This window comes from Mustela erminea, chromosome 9 (genome assembly GCF_009829155.1).
Source record: "Mustela erminea isolate mMusErm1 chromosome 9, mMusErm1.Pri, whole genome shotgun sequence".
NCBI classification, from domain to species: domain Eukaryota; kingdom Metazoa; phylum Chordata; class Mammalia; order Carnivora; family Mustelidae; genus Mustela; species Mustela erminea.
The window spans coordinates 95,450,018-95,469,252 of NC_045622.1; the positions used below are offsets into that span (position 1 = coordinate 95,450,018).

At 51.6% G+C, this 19,235-nt stretch overlaps 1 protein-coding gene across 8 annotated transcripts; it reads left to right on the forward strand.

Moving 5' to 3' along the window:
• Window positions 1-1,674: 1,674 nt before the first annotated feature.
• SLC35C1 (solute carrier family 35 member C1) lies at window positions 1,675-18,192 on the forward strand. 8 transcript variants are annotated; one of them, XR_004289234.1, is made up of 4 exons: window positions 1,802-1,879; window positions 3,545-4,071; window positions 7,720-9,432; window positions 18,179-18,192. XR_004289234.1 is itself a non-coding variant. In XM_032358723.1 (3 exons), exons 2-3 carry the CDS (start codon window positions 3,576-3,578, stop codon window positions 8,277-8,279), a joined length of 1,056 nt encoding a protein of 351 aa, XP_032214614.1. In that variant the 5' UTR covers window positions 1,675-1,692; window positions 3,545-3,575; the 3' UTR covers window positions 8,280-9,963. The 8 variants fall into 8 exon arrangements, 7 of the variants coding, with proteins under 7 accessions (XP_032214614.1, XP_032214615.1, XP_032214608.1 ...); XM_032358723.1 differs by lacking the exons at window positions 1,802-1,879; window positions 18,179-18,192 and adding an exon at window positions 1,675-1,692 and having other exon boundaries at window positions 7,720-9,963; XM_032358724.1 differs by lacking the exons at window positions 1,802-1,879; window positions 18,179-18,192 and adding an exon at window positions 1,782-1,800 and having other exon boundaries at window positions 7,720-9,963.
• Window positions 18,193-19,235: the final 1,043 nt, after the last annotated feature.

Here is a 19,235-nt window from a genome sequence, read left to right on the forward strand (position 1 = left end):
ATGGGAGAATGAATTTTGGTAGACAACTCATAGTGTCCACCACCACAAAATAGGCTCATGAGTCCTTGTTGAACTCAGGGGTGAGATAGTTGACATCTGTGTGTTCCCAAAAACTCTCAGGCCCTACTGATACAGATCCACTGTCCCCTACACCTGGGAGGTTAGTTCCGGTCACTCTGTCTGGAAGAGATTGCCTTCTGAGGTCATCAGTGGCTCCCAGCCAAGGCAAGAACTCCTCCCTTAAGGGGCCCTCCTTCCTGGATTATTACAGCATTCTGCCTGCCACGCTGATGATCTTATGGTCTGCCTCACACCAAGTTCACACACTGAGTAATGACTCTTGACAAGACCTAAAACCTCATCCTTGATGAATGGTTTCGACAATCAAGAATCCTTAAGAAAAAATAGAAAGCAAATCAATGGTGCAAAGAGTGTACTTCCCAGGGACTTAGGCCCCCTAAAAAACACACCCCTCTTCCCTTTCCCTCATGAGGAGCAAAAAGGATCGGAGTCTGGGAAACTTGTCCTACTGGCCTATTACAACCTCAATGCAGGAGACTGAGGCTAATGGTGGAATTTCAGGTAAAATGTAAGGAGAGAGACTGGAGACAGGGATACATGTGGAGACCCCAGGCTGTGCCCCACATATCCAGCAGGGACTGCCCCTGCTCTCTCTCCGTGAAGAGCGTCTGTCCTATATACAGCCTGCGTCTCTTCCCTAGGGGCTCAAAGTGGCAGCACATTCATCAGATGAATTAATTCTGTTAAATGTGCCAAGGAGAAGGGCCCTTCCAGGAAACCAGGGCCTCTCGCAGACAAGTTTTCCCTGTTTGTCATTAAATTATTTGTCATAGGGACATAGAAGAGCAAAGAGGCATTGATTTGCTCTTAACAAACTGAAGCCCACAGCCTTCAAAGTTTGGCCCTGGAATGAGACTCTTCAAGTAAGATTCTGATGACCAGTCCCTTTTAGTCCTTCCACCCCAGAAACTTGATCCCCAAGGTGACAAGTTAACCAGATGGCAATCTTCACCAGGAGACCAGCCCAAAACTAGGAACCAGGAAGTTCCAGCTCTGGAGGAAGGGGGCGTAGTGCAGGTCCCAGAGAGTAAGGGCCAGAGGCCTGATCTTGGAAGAGGGTAGGCCTGGGGCAGCGCTCACTCTGGGGCGTCTGCACCTGCCTTGGGGCTTGCGATGGTGCTTATTTCCCTGTAACCCCTCCGGTTCTGCCTAGCCCACCAAGGACTGTGTTAAACTGGGCCCAGGGTTTATCAGTTAGCACGTGAGACTTTAAATGTACCCCATAGGTTTTACCCTCTTATGGAAATTTTCAAATGTACACAAAAGTAAAATGACTCTTATAAAATTATCAGCATTTTGCCTATCTTGTTTTACTTATCTATCCACGTCTCTCTCGTTCTCTGGTGAGTATTCTGAGTATTTTAAAGCAGATCTAAGACATCTCACCTGTAAATTAAATGGTACTAATTAAATGGTGTTTGAAATACTACAAACAGATGGTAGTCCCTACGTTCAACCAAACCAGCCAGAGTAATGAGCAAGGACGTTGGAACCCCCTGGAATTGTCCTGCCAGCCCCCTCCTTTTTACAACAAAGAGAACTCTGAGGTGAGCCGCCCAACACTGGTGCTAGAGGAAGAACCAGGGAGAAGTCGGCCCTCCAGGCTGCCTGGTGAGTGACCGACCCGGGCTGGTGCAGACTTCCCAGGCCCGGATCCTGGAGCAGGGCAGAGAACCCTCCGCTTACTACGAGCAGGAAGCGGTTCCCGCGCGCCCTCCGGTAAGCGCAGGCGGGGCGCGGCGCGCGGGGCGCGCAGCAGGCCAGGGATGAAGCCGGGTCCCGGGACGTGGAAGCGGCGGTAATTGGAGTGGGGTATCCCGGGCGGGCCGGGCAAGGGTACTGGGCCTCGGGTGGGCTTAGAAACAGAAGGACCCGTGCTCCCACGACTGGCTGGACAGCCCGGGGCCAAGGTCAGGCTGGGGCCCGGGTCGTCCCGCCACCACCTGCGGGGCCCACATGGGGAGCAAGCGGGAGAGGTTGGCTGGGCGCCCGCGCCCGGGGCGGGGAGCAGGAAGTCTTCTCCAGCGGGAGCGCCCTAGGCGCGGTGCTGCAGGTGCGGCGCTGCAGGTGCAGCGCTCAGTAGCGCCGGCGGGAGGCCAGTGCCTTAGAGGAGGTGAGCGCCGGGTCCCCACGGAGGCCAGGGAACGCCAGCCCTGGGGCCCGAGCTGGCGGCTGGGCCCCTCTTGAAGAAAGGGTTTGTTAGAAGGAGGATGGAGCCGGGGGGTGTGTTGCCTCGAGGCTCGCATAAGGCTGTTCTCAGATGGGGGGGGGGGGGGCGGAGAGATCGCGCAGACTGATTGAAGTGTCCTGAAGGGGTATTGTGGCCTCCGGCCTCCGGGAGCGCCACGGGGTTGGGGTGGGGGCGGTCCTCAGGTTTGGAAGAGGGATGGGGTAAGTGACAGTAAGGGAAAGGAATGGAATACGACAAGGGAGAGTGAGCTAGGGCTGACAGAGGGAGCTGGTAGGGGTTGTCTAGGCGCCCAGGGACGCGAGGCGCTGCCGAGGCTCTGGAGGTGCTGTCGGGCCCGGGATGGGGGAGGGGGCGGCGGACCTGCAGGTGAGCGGAGTCCGGGGTTAGCTTCTGGTGGAGACGGAGCTGGGGTTGGGGGAGGGCTTTCAGGAAGGTGGTCGAGGCTCAAGCACCTATAGGAACCTTCTGTGGAAGCCGATCGTCCCCCACCATCCCCGAGCTAGGAGCGCGCAGAAGCGGAGAGGCGGTTGGGGGCCCACACGCAAGCCTGACTCTGAAGGCTGATTCTCGCGGGCTGTGGCTTTAAGGGTGACGCCAGGCGTGCTGGCCCTTTAAGGAGGGGTCGGGGGCGTGTCAGGAAATGAGTCCTGGGCCCGCCTCGCGGGGGAGCGCGGCCTCGGATGTCCGGAGGCTCCGCCGCTGAACGGGAGCTGGGGCTGTGGAGGGCTTCCCGCTGCGGGCTTGGGCCGGCCCGGCCTCCTCCTGCGTCCTTCAGACCCCGCCTTGAGCACCTCTGACCTTCCCTGCACCCCTCTTTCCCAGCGCCCCCGCACGCCCTCCTTCCATTCAGCTTCCTGCATGCCTCCCCTTTCTCCCTGCAGACGCCCAAGACTCCCTCTCTCCCCCAGGCTGTCCTCCGCCCTTTTTCAGCACCTTGGCCCTGCCTTCCTCCTCCTCCCCTTCTTCTTCCCTCTCCCTACCCTTCTTCCTGAGACTCATCCCTACCAGGCACAAGGCCCTTCTCTCCTGACAAGTCTTCTAACCTTAGCCCATTCCTCACCCCTCCCCGTGTCTTGTCTCATGCGCCCCCTCAGAGTGGGAGCAGGTTGTGGGGCCCCCCAAAACAGAACCTCTGGATGGGGAGGCCTCTAGGCCACCCCCTCCATGTGACAGTTGAGGGCTGTGGCTGGCAGATAGCAGGCAGGAGTGGATACTACCCAGTACTCTAGTTCTGGCGGTAGGGTGACCCAATTCCTCTGCTATCATGAACAGGGCCCCTCTGAAGCGGTCCCGGATCCTGCACATGGCACTGATGGGGACCTCCGACCCCTCGGGCGAGGCAGAGGCCAGCAAGGAGAAGCCCTTCCTGCTGCGGGCACTGCAGATAGCCCTGGTGGTGTCACTCTACTGGGCCACCTCTATCTCCATGGTGTTCCTTAACAAGTACCTGCTGGACAGCCCTTCCCTACAGCTGGACACCCCCATCTTCGTCACCTTCTACCAGTGCCTGGTGACCACGGTGCTGTGCAAGAGCCTCAGCACCCTGGCCACGCTCTGCCCCGGCACCATGGACTTTCCCTCCCTGCGCCTGGACCTCAGGGTGGCCCGCAGTGTCCTGCCCCTGTCCGTGGTCTTCATCGGCATGATCACGTTCAACAACCTGTGCCTCAAGTACGTCGGGGTGGCCTTCTACAATGTGGGCCGCTCACTTACCACCGTCTTCAACGTGCTGCTTTCCTACTTGCTGCTCAAGCAGACCACCTCCTTCTATGCCTTGCTCACCTGCGGAGTCATCATCGGTGAGTAGCCAGCGAGGGCCACGGGGAGGGAGGGGGGCACAGGGGACCAAAACCCCAAAGAGCAACCCTGCCAAGCATCTTTGGACTTTATCTGTCCCCGTTCCCTTGCCCAGAGTCATGTAAGGAAGAGCCTGGGGCCCAGAGAGAATAAGCTTCCTGAGGTTGCCCAGCAACTTAGGGGCCCAACGTGGGCCCCTCATAACAATGAGATGGGATTATAATCTACATCACACAGGGTGAGGGAAAAAACCAAGGTAGAGAGAAGTCCAGTAATCTGTTGAAGATCACACAGCTAATAAGCGGCAGAGCTGGGATGCTTGACCACTGTGTTGCTTCTCAAGGGTTCAAGTGCCCTGACTCCCCCACCCAGTGCTATTTCCAGAGGAGAATACATCTTGCACTAAATATACCATCACCCTCTGACCTTGCAGGCTTGTAGTAATGGCTAGGAGAGTAGAAAACCATAAGCTTTGAGAGGTCTTAGCTGTCTTTCGACACTTGGCCCTGAGAAAGGAAGAATTATTGATGGGGACGTTGTGCTGATCATTCCCACAGAGCATCTCCTGTGTTCCCCAGAGGTTCCCTGAGTGGTAACATCACCCTCATCAACTCCAGACCAACAAGGAAACTGAAGCTCAGAGAGGTTAAGTTACTTGTCCAAGGCCATACAGCAAGGAAGTAGCCAGGCAGGGGCATAAACCCAGACTGGCCAGACTCCCAGGCCTATGTTTTTAACCCCTCTGCTCTGTTCTTGTGCCCTAGGATTGCAGCTGCACTAGCCAGCACACTAGCCACTGACCACATGTGTCTATTTCAAAGTTTATTCAAATGCAGTGCCATTTTTAAAATTCAGTTCTTCAGGGAGGCACCAGGGTAGCTCAGCGGGTTAAGCCTCTGCTCAGGTCATGATCTCAGGATCCTGGGATCAAGCTCCTCATAGGGCTCTCTGCTCAGTGGGGAGCCTGCTTCCCCCTCACTCTCTGCCTGCCTCTCTGCCTACTTGTGATCTCTGTCAAATAAATAAATAAAAATCTTTTTAAATAAATAAATAAAATTCAGTTCTTTAGTTGCAGGTGTTATAACCTGATTCTGTAGCCACATTTCAAGTGCCCAGTAGCCTCATGTGGCCAGTGGCTACTGTATTGGATGGCACAGATGATAGAATGTTTCCATGATCACAGAATGGTTTTTTGCAGCATTCTGGGTAAAGGAGCACCCACTTCCCTCAGAATCCGCCCAGTGATCTGTCATCCAGGAATGTCGCCTTTTCTTCTAACCTGTTTTTCCTGGTGCCGTAAAGTTCGTGTTGATTGACCTACATATTCTTTGCTGGCATCTCAGAGTCCCAGGCTGAGGGCCCCTCCCCTACCACCCGTCCTAGAAAATGTCACCCTCATCGAGCAGCTGCTGGGTCTCAGACTCCTCTGTCCAGCCCCAAGATGGGAGAGGGGAGAAGGCTGGGGTTAGAGCAGAAGGAGCTGCTGGGCCCCTGGCAGAGTATCAGCTGCCTGCACTCCCCCTGCTCTGCAAAGCCGGTCCCTCCAGAGCTGATACAGAGTTCCAGGCCTTATTTAGCCAAATGCCCCAGGAATCTCCAGTTGAGCCCTACAGACCTCAGGAGGTGGGGTATGGGGTGTGGGGAATCTGGGATGGGAAGGAAATTTGCATACAGAAAGGTGAATCGCTAGGGAAATTGGGCCCAGGTCCTAAAAGTAATCAAAGTAGCTGATGACGTGATAGCTCCTAAGAAAGGTCATATTCGCTGGTCATACCGATGGGGCCGAGCTGGGTCAGCTGGTGCTTCCTGTGGGCCCCAGACTTGGCCCCCTCTCGGCTGGGCTCCCCCCTTAAAGTGCGAGCCCCTCTAGGATGCAGAAACTTGTGGTAGGTGTCCCTCCTGGACTCGGAAAGTAGCAAGCAGGCGGACGGCAGGTGCTCTGGGCAACCCTCCACACCCCTGGAGCAGGTGTACAGATAGCTGTTTGCCAAGAAAGAGAGTACCGCACATGAGGGCCGGCACAGTAGTAGACGCCTGATCTCCTTCAGCCCTCAAAGCCACCTCCGGAACAACCTCCATTCCTGTGGTCACTCAGTCAACAAACACTAACTGACAGCCGGGCACATGCCAGAGGTCATGCCAAACTTTGGGGATACGAATCTGGCAAAGGTGGACGGGCATGGTGGTGATGCCTGGTCTTGAGTTCTGCTGCAGGGGTGAGGCTGGGATTGGGGTGGAAAAGAGAACCTGGTGGGGGTGGAAAGGAGGACGGTGTCGGGAATGGGGTGATCCAAGCAGGCGTTCTGGAGGAAGGACTAGATAGGTATAAGGAAGGGGTGAGGAGAGAATGTTCTAGACAGAAAAAAAGTACCCATGCATTTCTTCCTGTTTGGACCAGAGTGGGACTCCCCAGACAGGAGGCTGCCCAAGTTAAGTGAGTCTGGAAGGTTTCCTGAGGGTTGTAGGCGAGAAAGGGCTTTAAGCAGATCTATCTGTGCTTGAGGACAATCATTCTGGTTGCAAGTGGGAAGTAGTTTGGTTGGAGGAGGGGGTCAAGAAAATGACTCAGGTCTCTCCAGATGAAGGAAATGAGAGCTTAGGAAACTTTAGCCGACTTTCCTCAGGTGACCCAGCCTCTCAACAGCAGAACCCAATTAGAGCCCATATCTCTCTGACACCAGAATTCAGCCTCTGCCTCCCCAGAAGGTGGGGTCTCGCTAAAGAGATGGTATAGTCATTCCCAAGGGCAGAGGCCTAACAGCTCAGGACAGGCAAGGGGTCGTGGCAGGGAAGCCCAGGCAGGAAGAGGCCAAAGGGAGGTCTCGTATTAAGAAAGACTTACTCCCTGGAGGGGTGGCTTTGACCTTGATGCTTGAGTAGAATCCCCCAGAAAGAAGGATGAAGGGGTTTCTGGTGCAGGACACAAACAAGAACACTGCGTCCCAGTGTGAGAAGCAGGAAGATGAGAGAGACAATTTGGGACAATCATGGGACAGAGACAGGCAAAGGTCCAGGAAGGCCAATGTGCCAGATGGAAGAGTGCAGTCTTGGGGGGCAATGGGGAGCCATGGAGGCTCTGTGAGCAGGAGGTAACACAGACCGAGTGTCCAAAAGAGTGGACTGTCTCCAAAGACCTCGGGCCACAAGTGACTCAAACTCATTACAGGCTCCCATTCTACAGACAAGGAAGCCAAGACTCTGGGACCTAAAGTCACTTGCCCCAAGTTACCTTAACCACGAAGTGCTCAACCCTTTGGAGCTCATTTCCAACGTAACTTTCCAGATGCCTCAAGCCAGCACAGTCGTGGATTATGGGTTCTCAGAGCACACTGCACTGTTTTATGGCCCTCATTACAATTGTAATTAAAGAAATAATTGGGAAATGAATCGTTTTAATGTCTTCCCGCTCTGCTAGAATGGAAGCTCCCGAGAAAGCATTCGTGTCCTGGGCCACTTCCCAGCCCTCGTATGGTGCTTTGCATGTATTCGAGCGTTTGGACGCCTCTGTTGCAGACAGGGCAGGGAGGGATGGGAGGGTGAGGACTGCATTACACTCTGTGAACTCCAGTGGCAAAATTCTCTGTCCTTCTTCCTCCCTGACCTCATCCCCCTTGACCCTCCCCTCTACCCACCCCACCCCACCCCCACAGGTGGCTTCTGGCTTGGTGTGGACCAGGAGGGGGCAGAGGGTACTCTGTCTTGGACAGGCACCCTCTTCGGCGTGCTGGCCAGCCTCTGTGTCTCACTCAACGCCATCTACACCAAGAAGGTGCTCCCGGCCGTGGATGGCAGCATCTGGCGCCTGACCTTCTACAACAATGTCAATGCCTGCGTCCTCTTCCTGCCCCTGCTCCTGCTGCTGGGGGAGCTGCAGGCCCTCCGCGACTTTTCCCAGCTGGGCAGCGCCCACTTCTGGGGCATGATGACCCTGGGTGGCCTGTTCGGCTTTGCCATCGGCTACGTAACCGGTCTACAGATCAAGTTCACCAGCCCCCTGACCCATAATGTGTCAGGCACGGCCAAAGCCTGTGCCCAGACGGTGCTGGCGGTGCTCTACTACGAGGAGACCAAGAGCTTCCTTTGGTGGACCAGCAACATGATGGTGCTGGGGGGCTCCTCTGCCTACACCTGGGTCCGGGGCTGGGAGATGAAGAAGATTCAGGAGGAGCCCAGCCCCAAAGAGGAGGAGAAAAGCAGCATGGGGGTGTGAGCTGCTCCAGGAACCTCGGGATGGCCCAGTCAGGGAAAAGGCCCAGGGTAGGGCCCAAATAGCCATGAAGACATCTCTCTGGACCCTGAGTAGGGGGTCTGGAGGGGGTATTGTTTACAAACCTGATCACAGTCTGGTGGTTAAAATGAAACCAGTGTTGTCAAGGGATGTCAGAAAGTGGCCAATCCTATCTCAACCCCATGCCCTGTTTCTGGGTTTTGTCTTCCTCTAGGGAGGATGGGACCCCATGGGAACGGCCACTTGGGTTCTCTGGAAAAATCCTCACTTTCAGGGAGGCAGCACCCCTTCCTGTCCCCCTTCCAGGGCTTTCTACCTCCATGTGACCTTTGGAGTTGGGGACAGGCCACAACCATTTAGGGACAGCAGTAATTCTTCACTTGTACCCGGGGGAGATGGGGGTGCGACTCCACCACAAACCAACTAAAGGGATTGGGGAAACCTCATCTCTCTGAGTCCCAAGACAAGGAGTGGAGTTTTGATCCCACCAATCATCTGCCTTCTAGAAGAAAGTGTGAACAGGGCTGAGGGAGGAAACTGACAAGTGTTCCCTCCTCTCTGCGTCCAGCCCAGCAGGCCCCATGGAAGGGCACAGAGGATCATTTGTCCCCGCTCCCGGCCCTGGGCCCCCCAGGGCCTACTGGGAAGAGGCCTGGGAATGGGGTACCTCATGGGAAAGCGCCCTTTTCCCACCATCTGTATCCTGTGTTCCCAGCTTTTGGACACAGGGGAGCCACACAGCTTGAAGAGGTTAAGCAGGGCCATTAACACCCACCCCAATCCCTGACACAAAGAAGTGTCCTTCCTCCCCTCCAGAGGGGCACCTGGCCCAGGTAAGACCTCCCAGCTTAGCCTTCTCAGAGCTGCATCCCCAAGGAGGCTGCTAGAGCAAGGATCCTGGCTCTGAGCCCCTCACCCCCGCTCCCCTGCGGTGCTTTGCCATTCCCAGATCCTGATCCTTGTGCAAGGGTTGCAACCTGGCTCTGATGAAGGAGATAAACTGCCATGTTTCTTCCCTGAGGTTAGGGCTGAGAGAAGCTTCTCCTCCCCTCACCCCTGCCCCGTGACCTCATGCCGGCCTTCACAGTCCCTGTCCTTTCTGTTGCACTCTGTTCCACCTCCTTGGGATAATGCCGTCAGGGAGGAAAGGTTGGGGAGGGCGAGCTTCTAACTCAAGGTGGTTTCTAAGGAAGTGAGTAAGGCCTGATGCCCTGAATGGAAACGGGAGTAAGACACTGTAGTGTAAACCCACACCGCTGGGGTCTTGTCTTTTCTGCAAAGCAAGTGCCTGACTTAGCTCTGAGGGCTGAAGCAGCCACATCAGAGATGGCCAGCCACTGCACGAGACAGAGCCAGGCCGCCTTCCCCATCAGAGGCCCCTTGGTTTTTAAGATCTTGGTTGATTTCAGTAACTGATCATTTGGGCCATTTGTTTGTTTGTTTTTTCTCCTCCTTCGCTTTAAATTTCCACTCCTATGTTTTGAACTCACCAATAAAGAGGAAGCCCACAAAACCCTTGACCCCCCCAATAAAAGCAGAACCCCAGGCCTGCGTGCGCTCTCATTCTCTCTCCCTGTTCCCCCCACCACCACCTTGCAGTGTGGCCCCAGGTGTGCTGTGTGGTTTCCAGATCCTATAAGTAATAAACCTTTATTTTTTCGAAGTTTCTGATGGTTATTGCTGAAGGGTGTCTTGTAATCACAAGAACTGCAGGGGCCAGTCCCGTGGCCACATGGCCTGTTGACAGGCTGAGACCACCACAAAACAACCAGTGTGGCTGCGTGATTGCCCTTGCAGTCAACCAAGGGGAATGTGCTTGTTACCTGTGGCCTGCTTACCAACCACCCAAGTCAGGCAGGTGACACCATCTGGAAAAGGAACACGGCTTGCTGGAGAGTCTGTCACGCTGCGGAGGACTATCTCTTACTGCTTCTGTGGTGTGTGGCCTGAGGTAGCCCCACCCAAAAGTTCGAGGCTGCCATGATGATCCAATGATCTCCCCAGAGTGGCTTGATCAAGGCCATATGGTCTAAAGAGCCAATTAGACCATTAATTGCAAACGCTTTAACTGGCTATTAATGCTCATAAGGGTCTTGCAGAGTCAAGGCCAAGGAGAGCTAAGGAGGGTGGGTTGGATAGCAAGACTACTGTCACTACCTAAAAAAATAATAATAAAGATGATGAGGACGTATAAATGTCCTCAACATCTGTCCCAGTGCCTCCTAAGTGCTCCGAGGAGGTATACCAGCTCCTTGACAAGTGCAGACCCTCGTGGGTGCTGGATGTCCTTCTAGGTGTCGTTCAGTGCCCATACCACCAAGCCTAGACTTTGCAATTGGGCTCCAGAGGACTGGGGGCTTTTCCCAAAGATCAGGTGTACACTGTGCTAGTGGAGGGAGATGCTAATCCTGGAGAGGTCGATTGGGACACCCTGGAAAGGAAAGTGGCAGTTTACAAAGAGGGTTCACTGTGACGTCATCCAAAATTTTCCAGTAACAACAAGTAAGGTTAAGGTAATAGGATAAAAACAAGAAGCAGAGGGTGCCTGGGTGTCTCAGTCACTTAAGCATCGGCCTTGAGCTCAGGTCATGATCTCAGGGTCCTGGGATCAAGTCCCACATCCAGGGGAGGGGTGAGTCCCTGCTCAGCGGGGAGTCTACTTTTCCCTCAATCCCTCCCCCTGCTCATGATCTCTCTCTCTCTCTCTCTCTCTCTTTCTCTCGGGCTCTCCCTCAAATAAATAAAATCTTTTTTTAAAAAAAGGAGAAGCAGAAACTGAGGTCAAAAACTGTACCTGAACTGAAATTCAAACCTTTCCTAAAGATTGTATGCACAAGGAGAGAGGAGAACAAATCCACTATTATGGGTTTCCCTGTTCCTTTGGAATCAGCTCTGAACTGTCACAGCCGCCAAAAGATGTCAGCTGACTGATACCTCTCAAACCCCCAAATCCATAACTTTCTTAAAGATCCATTTTAGTGAGATGTCTGGATGGCTCAGTCAGTTAAGCATCTGACTTTGGATCAGGTCATGATCCCAGGGTCCTGGGATTGAGCCCCACAAGGGACTCCTTGCTCAGCAGGGAGCTTGTTTCTCCCTCTTCCTTCTGCTCCCCCTCTTGTGCTCTCTCTCTCTCTCTGAAAAATAAATATAATCTTTAAAAAAAAAAAAAAAAAAAAAAAAGATCCATCTTAGCTATGTGCTTGGAAGAGACCCCAGAGATCCTGAACCCTTTCGACTTTCCCCTAAACTGGGCAGAACTAAAGGCATGCCTCCCGAGGTTTCCCTGCCACCCTGGGGAAAGTTGAAGGATATCGGTTTCTTTTTTTTAACCCTATTATCAACATCAACAAAGGACCACCTCTTTACTGAATGCTAATCATGCCCCAAGCACTAGGGAGACCAGCAGCGACTGAGACATTGTAAACAATCAGATCCATGCAGTGTGGTAAGAACAAAGGAGAAGACAAACAAAAAGCCAAAATGGAGACTATCAGAGAGGAAAGTCTTCTAGATAGACTAATCAGGGAAGGCCTCTCAGTGAACACAACTCTTTTTTTCTTTTTTTTAAGATTTATTTATTTGAGAAAGAGTGAGAGCTGTGGGGAGGGGCAGAGGGAGAGGGAGAGAGAGTTTTAAGCAGACTCCATGCTGAGCGAGCAGCCTGATGCTGGGCTAGATCTCATGAGTCCCTGAGATCATGACCAGAGCATAAATCAAGACTCAGCCACTGTAACTGATGGGGCCATCCAGGTGCCCCTGTGAGCACAACTTTTAACCTCAGACTCAAATGATAGAAAAGAGCCAGCCATACGAAGGGCTAGAGAAATGGTGTTCAGGCAGAGCTTACAGCCCATGCAAAGGCCCTGAGGAGGACAAAGAGCTAGGCATGGTCAAAGACCAGAGTGAAGGAAAGGGTAGCAGGAACAGAGCTAGGGAACCCAACTAGTCATTCCTACTGGGTTTCTCTTCACAGAGAAAGGAAGACAAAATCCCAGACATGGGAAAAGAGGTAGAAGCGGATTTAGCAACTTCCTGACATTGCTGGGAAACACGAGTTCCTTTTGGTTCCACTTACCCAGGGGAGAAGTAGAAAGAGAGGAGTCAGAGGCCAAGCTCTGGCCAGAGAACAGGATACGGACGGACCACAGGGAGGTTAGATTTATTCTCAGTACCATGGACAGCCACGGGGGGGGGGGGGCGCGCCATGACTTGATTTACATTTTAAGGCAATCCCCAGTGGGGGAATGGGAGAAACAGGTAGAGGGGGTTAGAGAGCCTGCATATGGTGATGAGTACGGAGCAATATATAGAATTGTTGAATCACTATATTGTAGACCTGAAACTAACATACATTGTATGCTAACTATACTGGAGTTAAAATTTAAAAAGCAATAAAATACTAAACAAACAAACAAATAAATAAAACTTTAAAAAATAACAAATCCTTCTGGCTGTTATGAAGAGAATGGATGGGCACAAAAGGCAAGGGCTGCAAAGGCACAGTCAAGGACTCAGGGTGACCAGTAGGGAGGCTGCAGTGGTGCCCAGGGAAGAAATGATGCTGGCCTAGGCCAGTGTGGTGGCCCTAGGGAAGGGGAGAGGACAAGTTTGAGATGCATTTTGGAGGTAAAGCCAATAGACCTTTCGGAGGGATTGGATGTGGAGTTGAGAAATTCAAGGGAGAATTCTTGAATAAAGGGAGAATTCAAGAAAAATGCCCAGACCCTGGCTTACAGAACTGGGAAAGCAGGTGCCATTTATTAGACAGGGAAGACTAAGGGTTAGAGGTTGGCGTGGGACCAGAAGTTTATCTGGGGACACGTTAAGTCCAAGAGGTCAGATGGTTGGTGGGAACAAGACATCATCCAGTTTGGGAATGTCAAGTAGAATGTGGGACATTAGTACTCTAGATGTTTCTGGGAAGCGGAAAGCACCAAAGAAACAGCCTATCCCACTTAAGTATTGATCTGCACATGGCCTCTCCAGTGTGGTGGTCTCAGGGTGGTGTGACTCCTTGCTGGTTACTAGCTTCCACCAGAGCTCATGGCCCAAGAAGAGTAGGTAAGATGTTAGCTGGCTTTTTCTGATCCAGCCTTGGAAGTGTCATGGCACTTCTGCCTTTCGCTATTGGTTAAAACAATTACAAGTCCACTCAGATCCAAGGGTAGGAGACAGGGTCCCCACTTCCCATGGGAGGAGAGTCCAAGACAACTGGGGATACACATTACCACCACACAGCCCTTCTTACGGCTGTCCATTGACAACAGCCCCTTGAAAACCTATGAGGTGCAGGGAATACAGATGACACACACGTGTTTATTTCTGCAGCTCAGTGAGGAACACCATTCGATCGCAGGTATAATGAACACCCATGCCCCGTCCTTCACAGAACTGCCCAGCACACTCTCAGTCGTAATAACTAGGTGTTTATATCTCACCTTTAGATCTTGAAAGCACTTTGAATACTGCTTATAGTCATGGACTAGCAGAACTGGAAAGGGTGAGAGTCATTGAGATTATCCAGCCTTAGTGTGAGCTCCCTGCATCACCTCCTGGAATCATCTGTCATGTCATTTAAGCTGCCTCTCATCACAACTCTTTGCATATTAATAGTACAATGTCTAAAAAGCATGAGATTCATTCTTTCAGTAACTGAGTACTTACCATGAGCCAGGCATACGTCAGAGACCCAGGCAGACCATGGGGCTGGCACTCTTGGAGCTGAGAAAAGAACAATAGTAAACAAAAAGCCAAAAAATAAATAATAGAGAGTAGGTGCCATGAAGATAAGGTCTAATTAGGGCACTGGCAATGTCAGGGGAGGGACTAGATCAGAGATCAGAAAAGACCTTTCTGAGTAAAGATGCAGGTAAAGATTTAAAAGTAACAAAGGAGCAGTCAGAAGAAGATCTGGGGTCCAGAGGGATCAGCAAGTGCAAAGGCCCTGGGGTGGGAGTGCGATTGGTGTGAGTGAAGAAAGGCAAGGCCCCAGTGACTGAGAGGTGGTGAGAAATGAAATCAGGCTGCTCTAGGTGGGAATATGTAAATCATAAGATATATTACTTACATTTCTTTCATCTGCAACTAAGAAATCCACTGCAGCTAGTTATGGCTTTTGTCTGCACACCCAGCACCTTTTATTCCTCCCACCTCCAATGCACACACTGCATCTCCCATCAAGAGTTGGAGTCCATTGAGGACGCCTGGGTGGCTCAGTGGGTTATGCCACTGCTTTCGGTTCAGGTCATGATCTCAGGGTCCTGGGATCGAGGCCCGTATCGGGCTCTCTGCTCAGTGGGAAGCCTGGTTTCCTCTCTCTGCCTGCCTCTCTGCCTACTTGTGATCTCTGTGTGTGTGTGTGTGTGTGTGTGTGTGTCAAATAAATGAATAAATAATTTTTTTATAAGAAGAGTTGGGGTCCCTTGAGTCATCAAATCAGGGCCGAACTTGTGACTGGCTCTGACCAAGAGAATACAGGAAAAGCAATATTCTGGGGCTCTGGAGGCCAGGCTTTGACTAGCCTTTCGTTTTTGCCCCTGGCAATCCGGAGACCACCCTCAGGAGACCTAACCTAGCCATATGGGAAGGTCCCAGGGAAGAGAACTAAGACACCCCAGCCAACAGCCCTGCCTACTCACCAGATGAATACAGCCACACAAGTGACCCTAAGATCAGCTGAAGGGCCACCCAGGCAAAGAGCCACCTAGTCAAACCAAAGAATCTAGAGAAAAAAGAAATTGGTATTTTAAGCCTCTAAATTATGGGGTGATTGATTATGTAGCAATAAATAACTGGTAGAGCAGCCTAAGTAAATGGGGGAGAGGTGATATTTGAATTTCAGGAATTCAAGATAGGCCAAGCCTGAGAAACGATAGGAACCATAGGGTGCCTGGGTGGCTCAGGTCATGATCCCAGGGTCCTGGGATTGAACCCCACATCAGGCTCCCTGCTCAGCCTGCTTTGCCCTCTCCCTCTCCTCCTCACTTGTGCTCTCTGTCACTATCTCTCTCTCTCTCTCAAACAAATAAATAAAATCTCAAAACAAACAAACAAAAACAAAAAACACAGGAACCAGAACCCGACAGCTACCTAAGCAGGAATTCATGACCTTTCTGCCTGAACGCTACCCGTAATATGACTCAGTCTCCCTTTGGGGTCCGCTTCCACAATTCCTGGTATGATTGGGTCTGGTAAAGTCACATACATTATCCAGACCATTGCTATGGGGCCCCCAGGGTGGGGGGGATCCACAGGTGCTGGGACAGCAGCCCAGGCAGCATCTTCTACACTGAAATATTCTCCCCGATAGATGGAAATAGATAAGAAGATGTGATCAAAACAGTTTTGATGTTTTTTTAAAAAATGCTGCTCATCGATGAACTTGTCCAAGCTCCTCATTTTGTACCTAAGGAAACTAAGGCACAGAAAGTTTAAAGGAGGTCCCTGAGGGCACAGAACAAATTAGTGGCTAAGCCCAAAGTAGAACACGGGTCTCCTGGTCCTGATCTAGAGTGGGTTTGGTTTTTTTTACATGCTTGAGATCTGATTGACAGGGGAGTTACCTTATTAATTCAGTAATACTTAAATAAATTTTACTAAGTGTCAGGCACTGCTGAAAGTGTTTTTACACATATTAATTTATTTAATCCTCATAACAACTCTGTGTGGGTCCAGTTATCATCTCCCAACACACAGATGAGAAAAACTGAGGCACAGAGAGGTTAAGCAATTTGTCTGAGGTCACGTTGCTAATACTCAACAGAACTAGGTTCAAACCCAAACAGTCTGTCTCTCAACCATAAAACCATGGCTTCTACCTTCCATCTAAAGATAAAAAGGAAAAAAAAAAGTAAGGATAAAAGGAGGTTAGACCTGGGGGTTAAAAGATGACTCGAATAAAACACTAGTTGTGTGGGTTGAGCTAAATCACTTAACCTCTCTGAGCTTTTCCTCATACAAAAGAAGAGAAAGCTGTTTTAATTGAAGAGATAATGTGATGATTTAAAAAGTCAACTTATGTGAAATTTAGCTGCTAGATAAGAAAACTGAGGCCGGTAAGGGTCCAAAGACGTGCCCAAGCCAATGACAAGGTCAAGCGTGGCTCTCAGCCCTCCTGACCCTGCCTGCCTCTCACAGCACCAGTCAGGTGGGGAAGCTGCGTCCCCAGACACAGGCCTCACTCTCGCCCTGCCCCCACCACAAATCGCGGCTTCTGTGAAAGGGCCAAATTTAGGGTCTGAAACTAGCTGAAATGGGGCCCGCAGAGTCCGCTGAGCTGGAGCACCTGGCGGAGTGCTGGGAGGAAGGCTGTGTGGGTGTGGGGGAGGGGAGGCATCCATGGCGATGGGCGACAGCAGGAGCCTCCAGTGGAGAATTTATAATGGAAATGAGAATCCAGCCCTAGATTCCACAGACAAGCCTGTGGCTGGGAGACTGTGACTGGTTTGCCCAAGGTCACAGCGACATGGGACAGAATCCAGACTACTGCCCTTCCATGGAACACCATCATAATAATTTTTCAGTAAGAATTACTATTATTATTATTATTACTATTATTATTACTAACATTTGTTGGTTACTCACCACATGCCCGGTGCTCTTCTAAACACTTCCCATGTATTAACGTCTGAGGCAAGTACTATTAGCATGTCCATTTCACAGATGGGGAAACCGAGGCATGGAGCATCATGGTCATGGAGCTGAACCTGAACTTGAACCTGAACTCTAACCATATTCCATTGATCTCTGTCCTCAACTCCCAGAATGCCTGGTGGGGTGGGGTCGGCAAAAGCAAACGCAGACCTCCAGATCTGTCCTAGAACCAAGAGCTCTAAGTCATCTGAGCTGGACTCTGCCGGGAGGCTGGAGAACATGGAAAGGACACGAAGGTTGTCATCTTCTCCAGAGGCCAAGAAAGTAACATGCGTGAGGGAAGAGGCCAGGTGCAAATCACAGGTATTGATGGGACCTGTGGCAAACAGGACCAGGAAGCCCCCAGCAAAGGGCAAAAAGTTCCTTGTTTCCAAAAATACTGCTGGCCAAACCAGCATGCCCCCAGCTTTCGACTTCAAGGCTTTAGAGTAAATTGGACCTGAGCTGGAACGCCAGCCCCACCATCTGTTGGCTGGGTGTCCTCAGCTGAGTGAGTTCGCCTCACTCGTCTCAGCTTCCTGTCCACTTCCTTGCTGTGTGACCCTAGGCAAGTGACTTGATGTCTCTGAGCCTTGCTGACCTAATATGTGGAGTGAGGACGATAAGAGTTGCTATTCCCAGGGGCTACTACAATAACTGGGTGAGACAGTGCATAGTGCACACTGAGCACACCATCTAGTACACACACAGCCGATGTGATCGCTCGCAGCAGAAAGAAGGGTGCAACTCTGTCCCTCTGCCACATGGGCCTGTGTATTCAGCTCTGAGTCCCGCCCAAAGCAGCCTTCCAGCCTACTGGGTGGGAGAGAGCTGCCCTGGCAGGAGCTGGAGAGGCCCAGAACCTGGACTGCCTCTCTCTCTGCTGCCCACATCTACTCAATGGATCTCTGCTCCTTCCCTCCCGCTGCATTTGCAGGGGAGATGAAAACAACTTCTTCTCCTCCTCTTCCTCCTCCTCCTCCTTCTTCTTAATCACAGGAGTGAACTCTTCATGAAAGCACCAACAGGGACAACCAGGAAAACCAGGAATGTAAATGAGAACGGGGAGCTGGCCAGCAGAGGTGGGGGACGGGGTGGGGGGCAGGAGGGCACTGTGATGGAGCATTGTAAACAAGGGACTCACAACTCAGTTCCCATCACTTGTTGCCATTGGGGAGTGAGGGCTTGTATCGCTAGAATGACAACTTTTCCCAAAGAAGCTGGAAATCTGAACTTTTATGTGCAAGCTCCTGATTTTTAAACAGTGGCTCAAATGTATAAGCTGCCACATGGGCTCTGTGGCTCCTGCTTGCATTGGATTCGGCCTCGGGCCACCTTTCACACCTCTTCCTTAGAGTATAACTTCTTTAGCAGCCTGTCACCCCCGTGAGAGGTGGACAGGACATGGGATCCACGGGCGGAGATGGCAGTATCCCTGTGAACCGGAGCTAACGGCATTGCCCCTTTGCCTGTCCCTATTAAAGCGGCCTTCTTTCCCATCTCCCCCAACACAAGCTTCCCCAAGGGGGTCTCTCTAGCTGTTTCCACCACTTGCCTGCAGCAATGAATATCATAAACGTTTAGGGGTCTTGAAGCAGGTGAAAGATTTCATCATGCGCCCCCCTACCCATCACCCTGTCTTTGCCAAAGGACAGGGAAGCAGGAGTGCACCTAGTGGGCTCTAGGGGGCTTTTGCTACTACAGATAATAGCAATGGTTACATACCAGTTATAATACTAACAAAGCCTTCTGCTACTGCAAGGAACTTTTGCATGCAATTTCCTAGTTTATTTTGAGAGATTGCAAGAGTCCATTCCGTCCCATCAGCTTCCTCCCCAAATTCGTCAGTTTCATAATCACGTTCACAGCAGATGCAAATGGCAGCCACTCCCTGAGTCCAAGTCCCAAGGGCGAATTGTGATTGGTCTCAATCATGACAGTAATGGAGTAGTCTGGGCAAGAGCGTATATGTAATTCCGACCAATGAGACCTGGGGGCAGGTCTGGCTGGGTGCTTCCCTAAAGACTTTTCCTCTCTGCTACAAAGGAGCAAGAGGAAGGGTTCCATAAGGTGTGTAGAGCGCGGAAGCCATTTTGCCAGCGTGAAGAAAGCAGCCAACATCTGAGGACAGGTAAGTGGAAAGATAGGGGGAACCTGGCTGCTTGACCTGGAGCTTATTTCTCTTAACATCTAATCTTTTAGTTCCTCAAGTGCTCAGTGCTCCCACCCACCTCAGGACCTTAGTACATACTGTTCCCTCTACCTGCAGCACTATTCTTTCTTTCTTCATAGAGCTGCACCTGC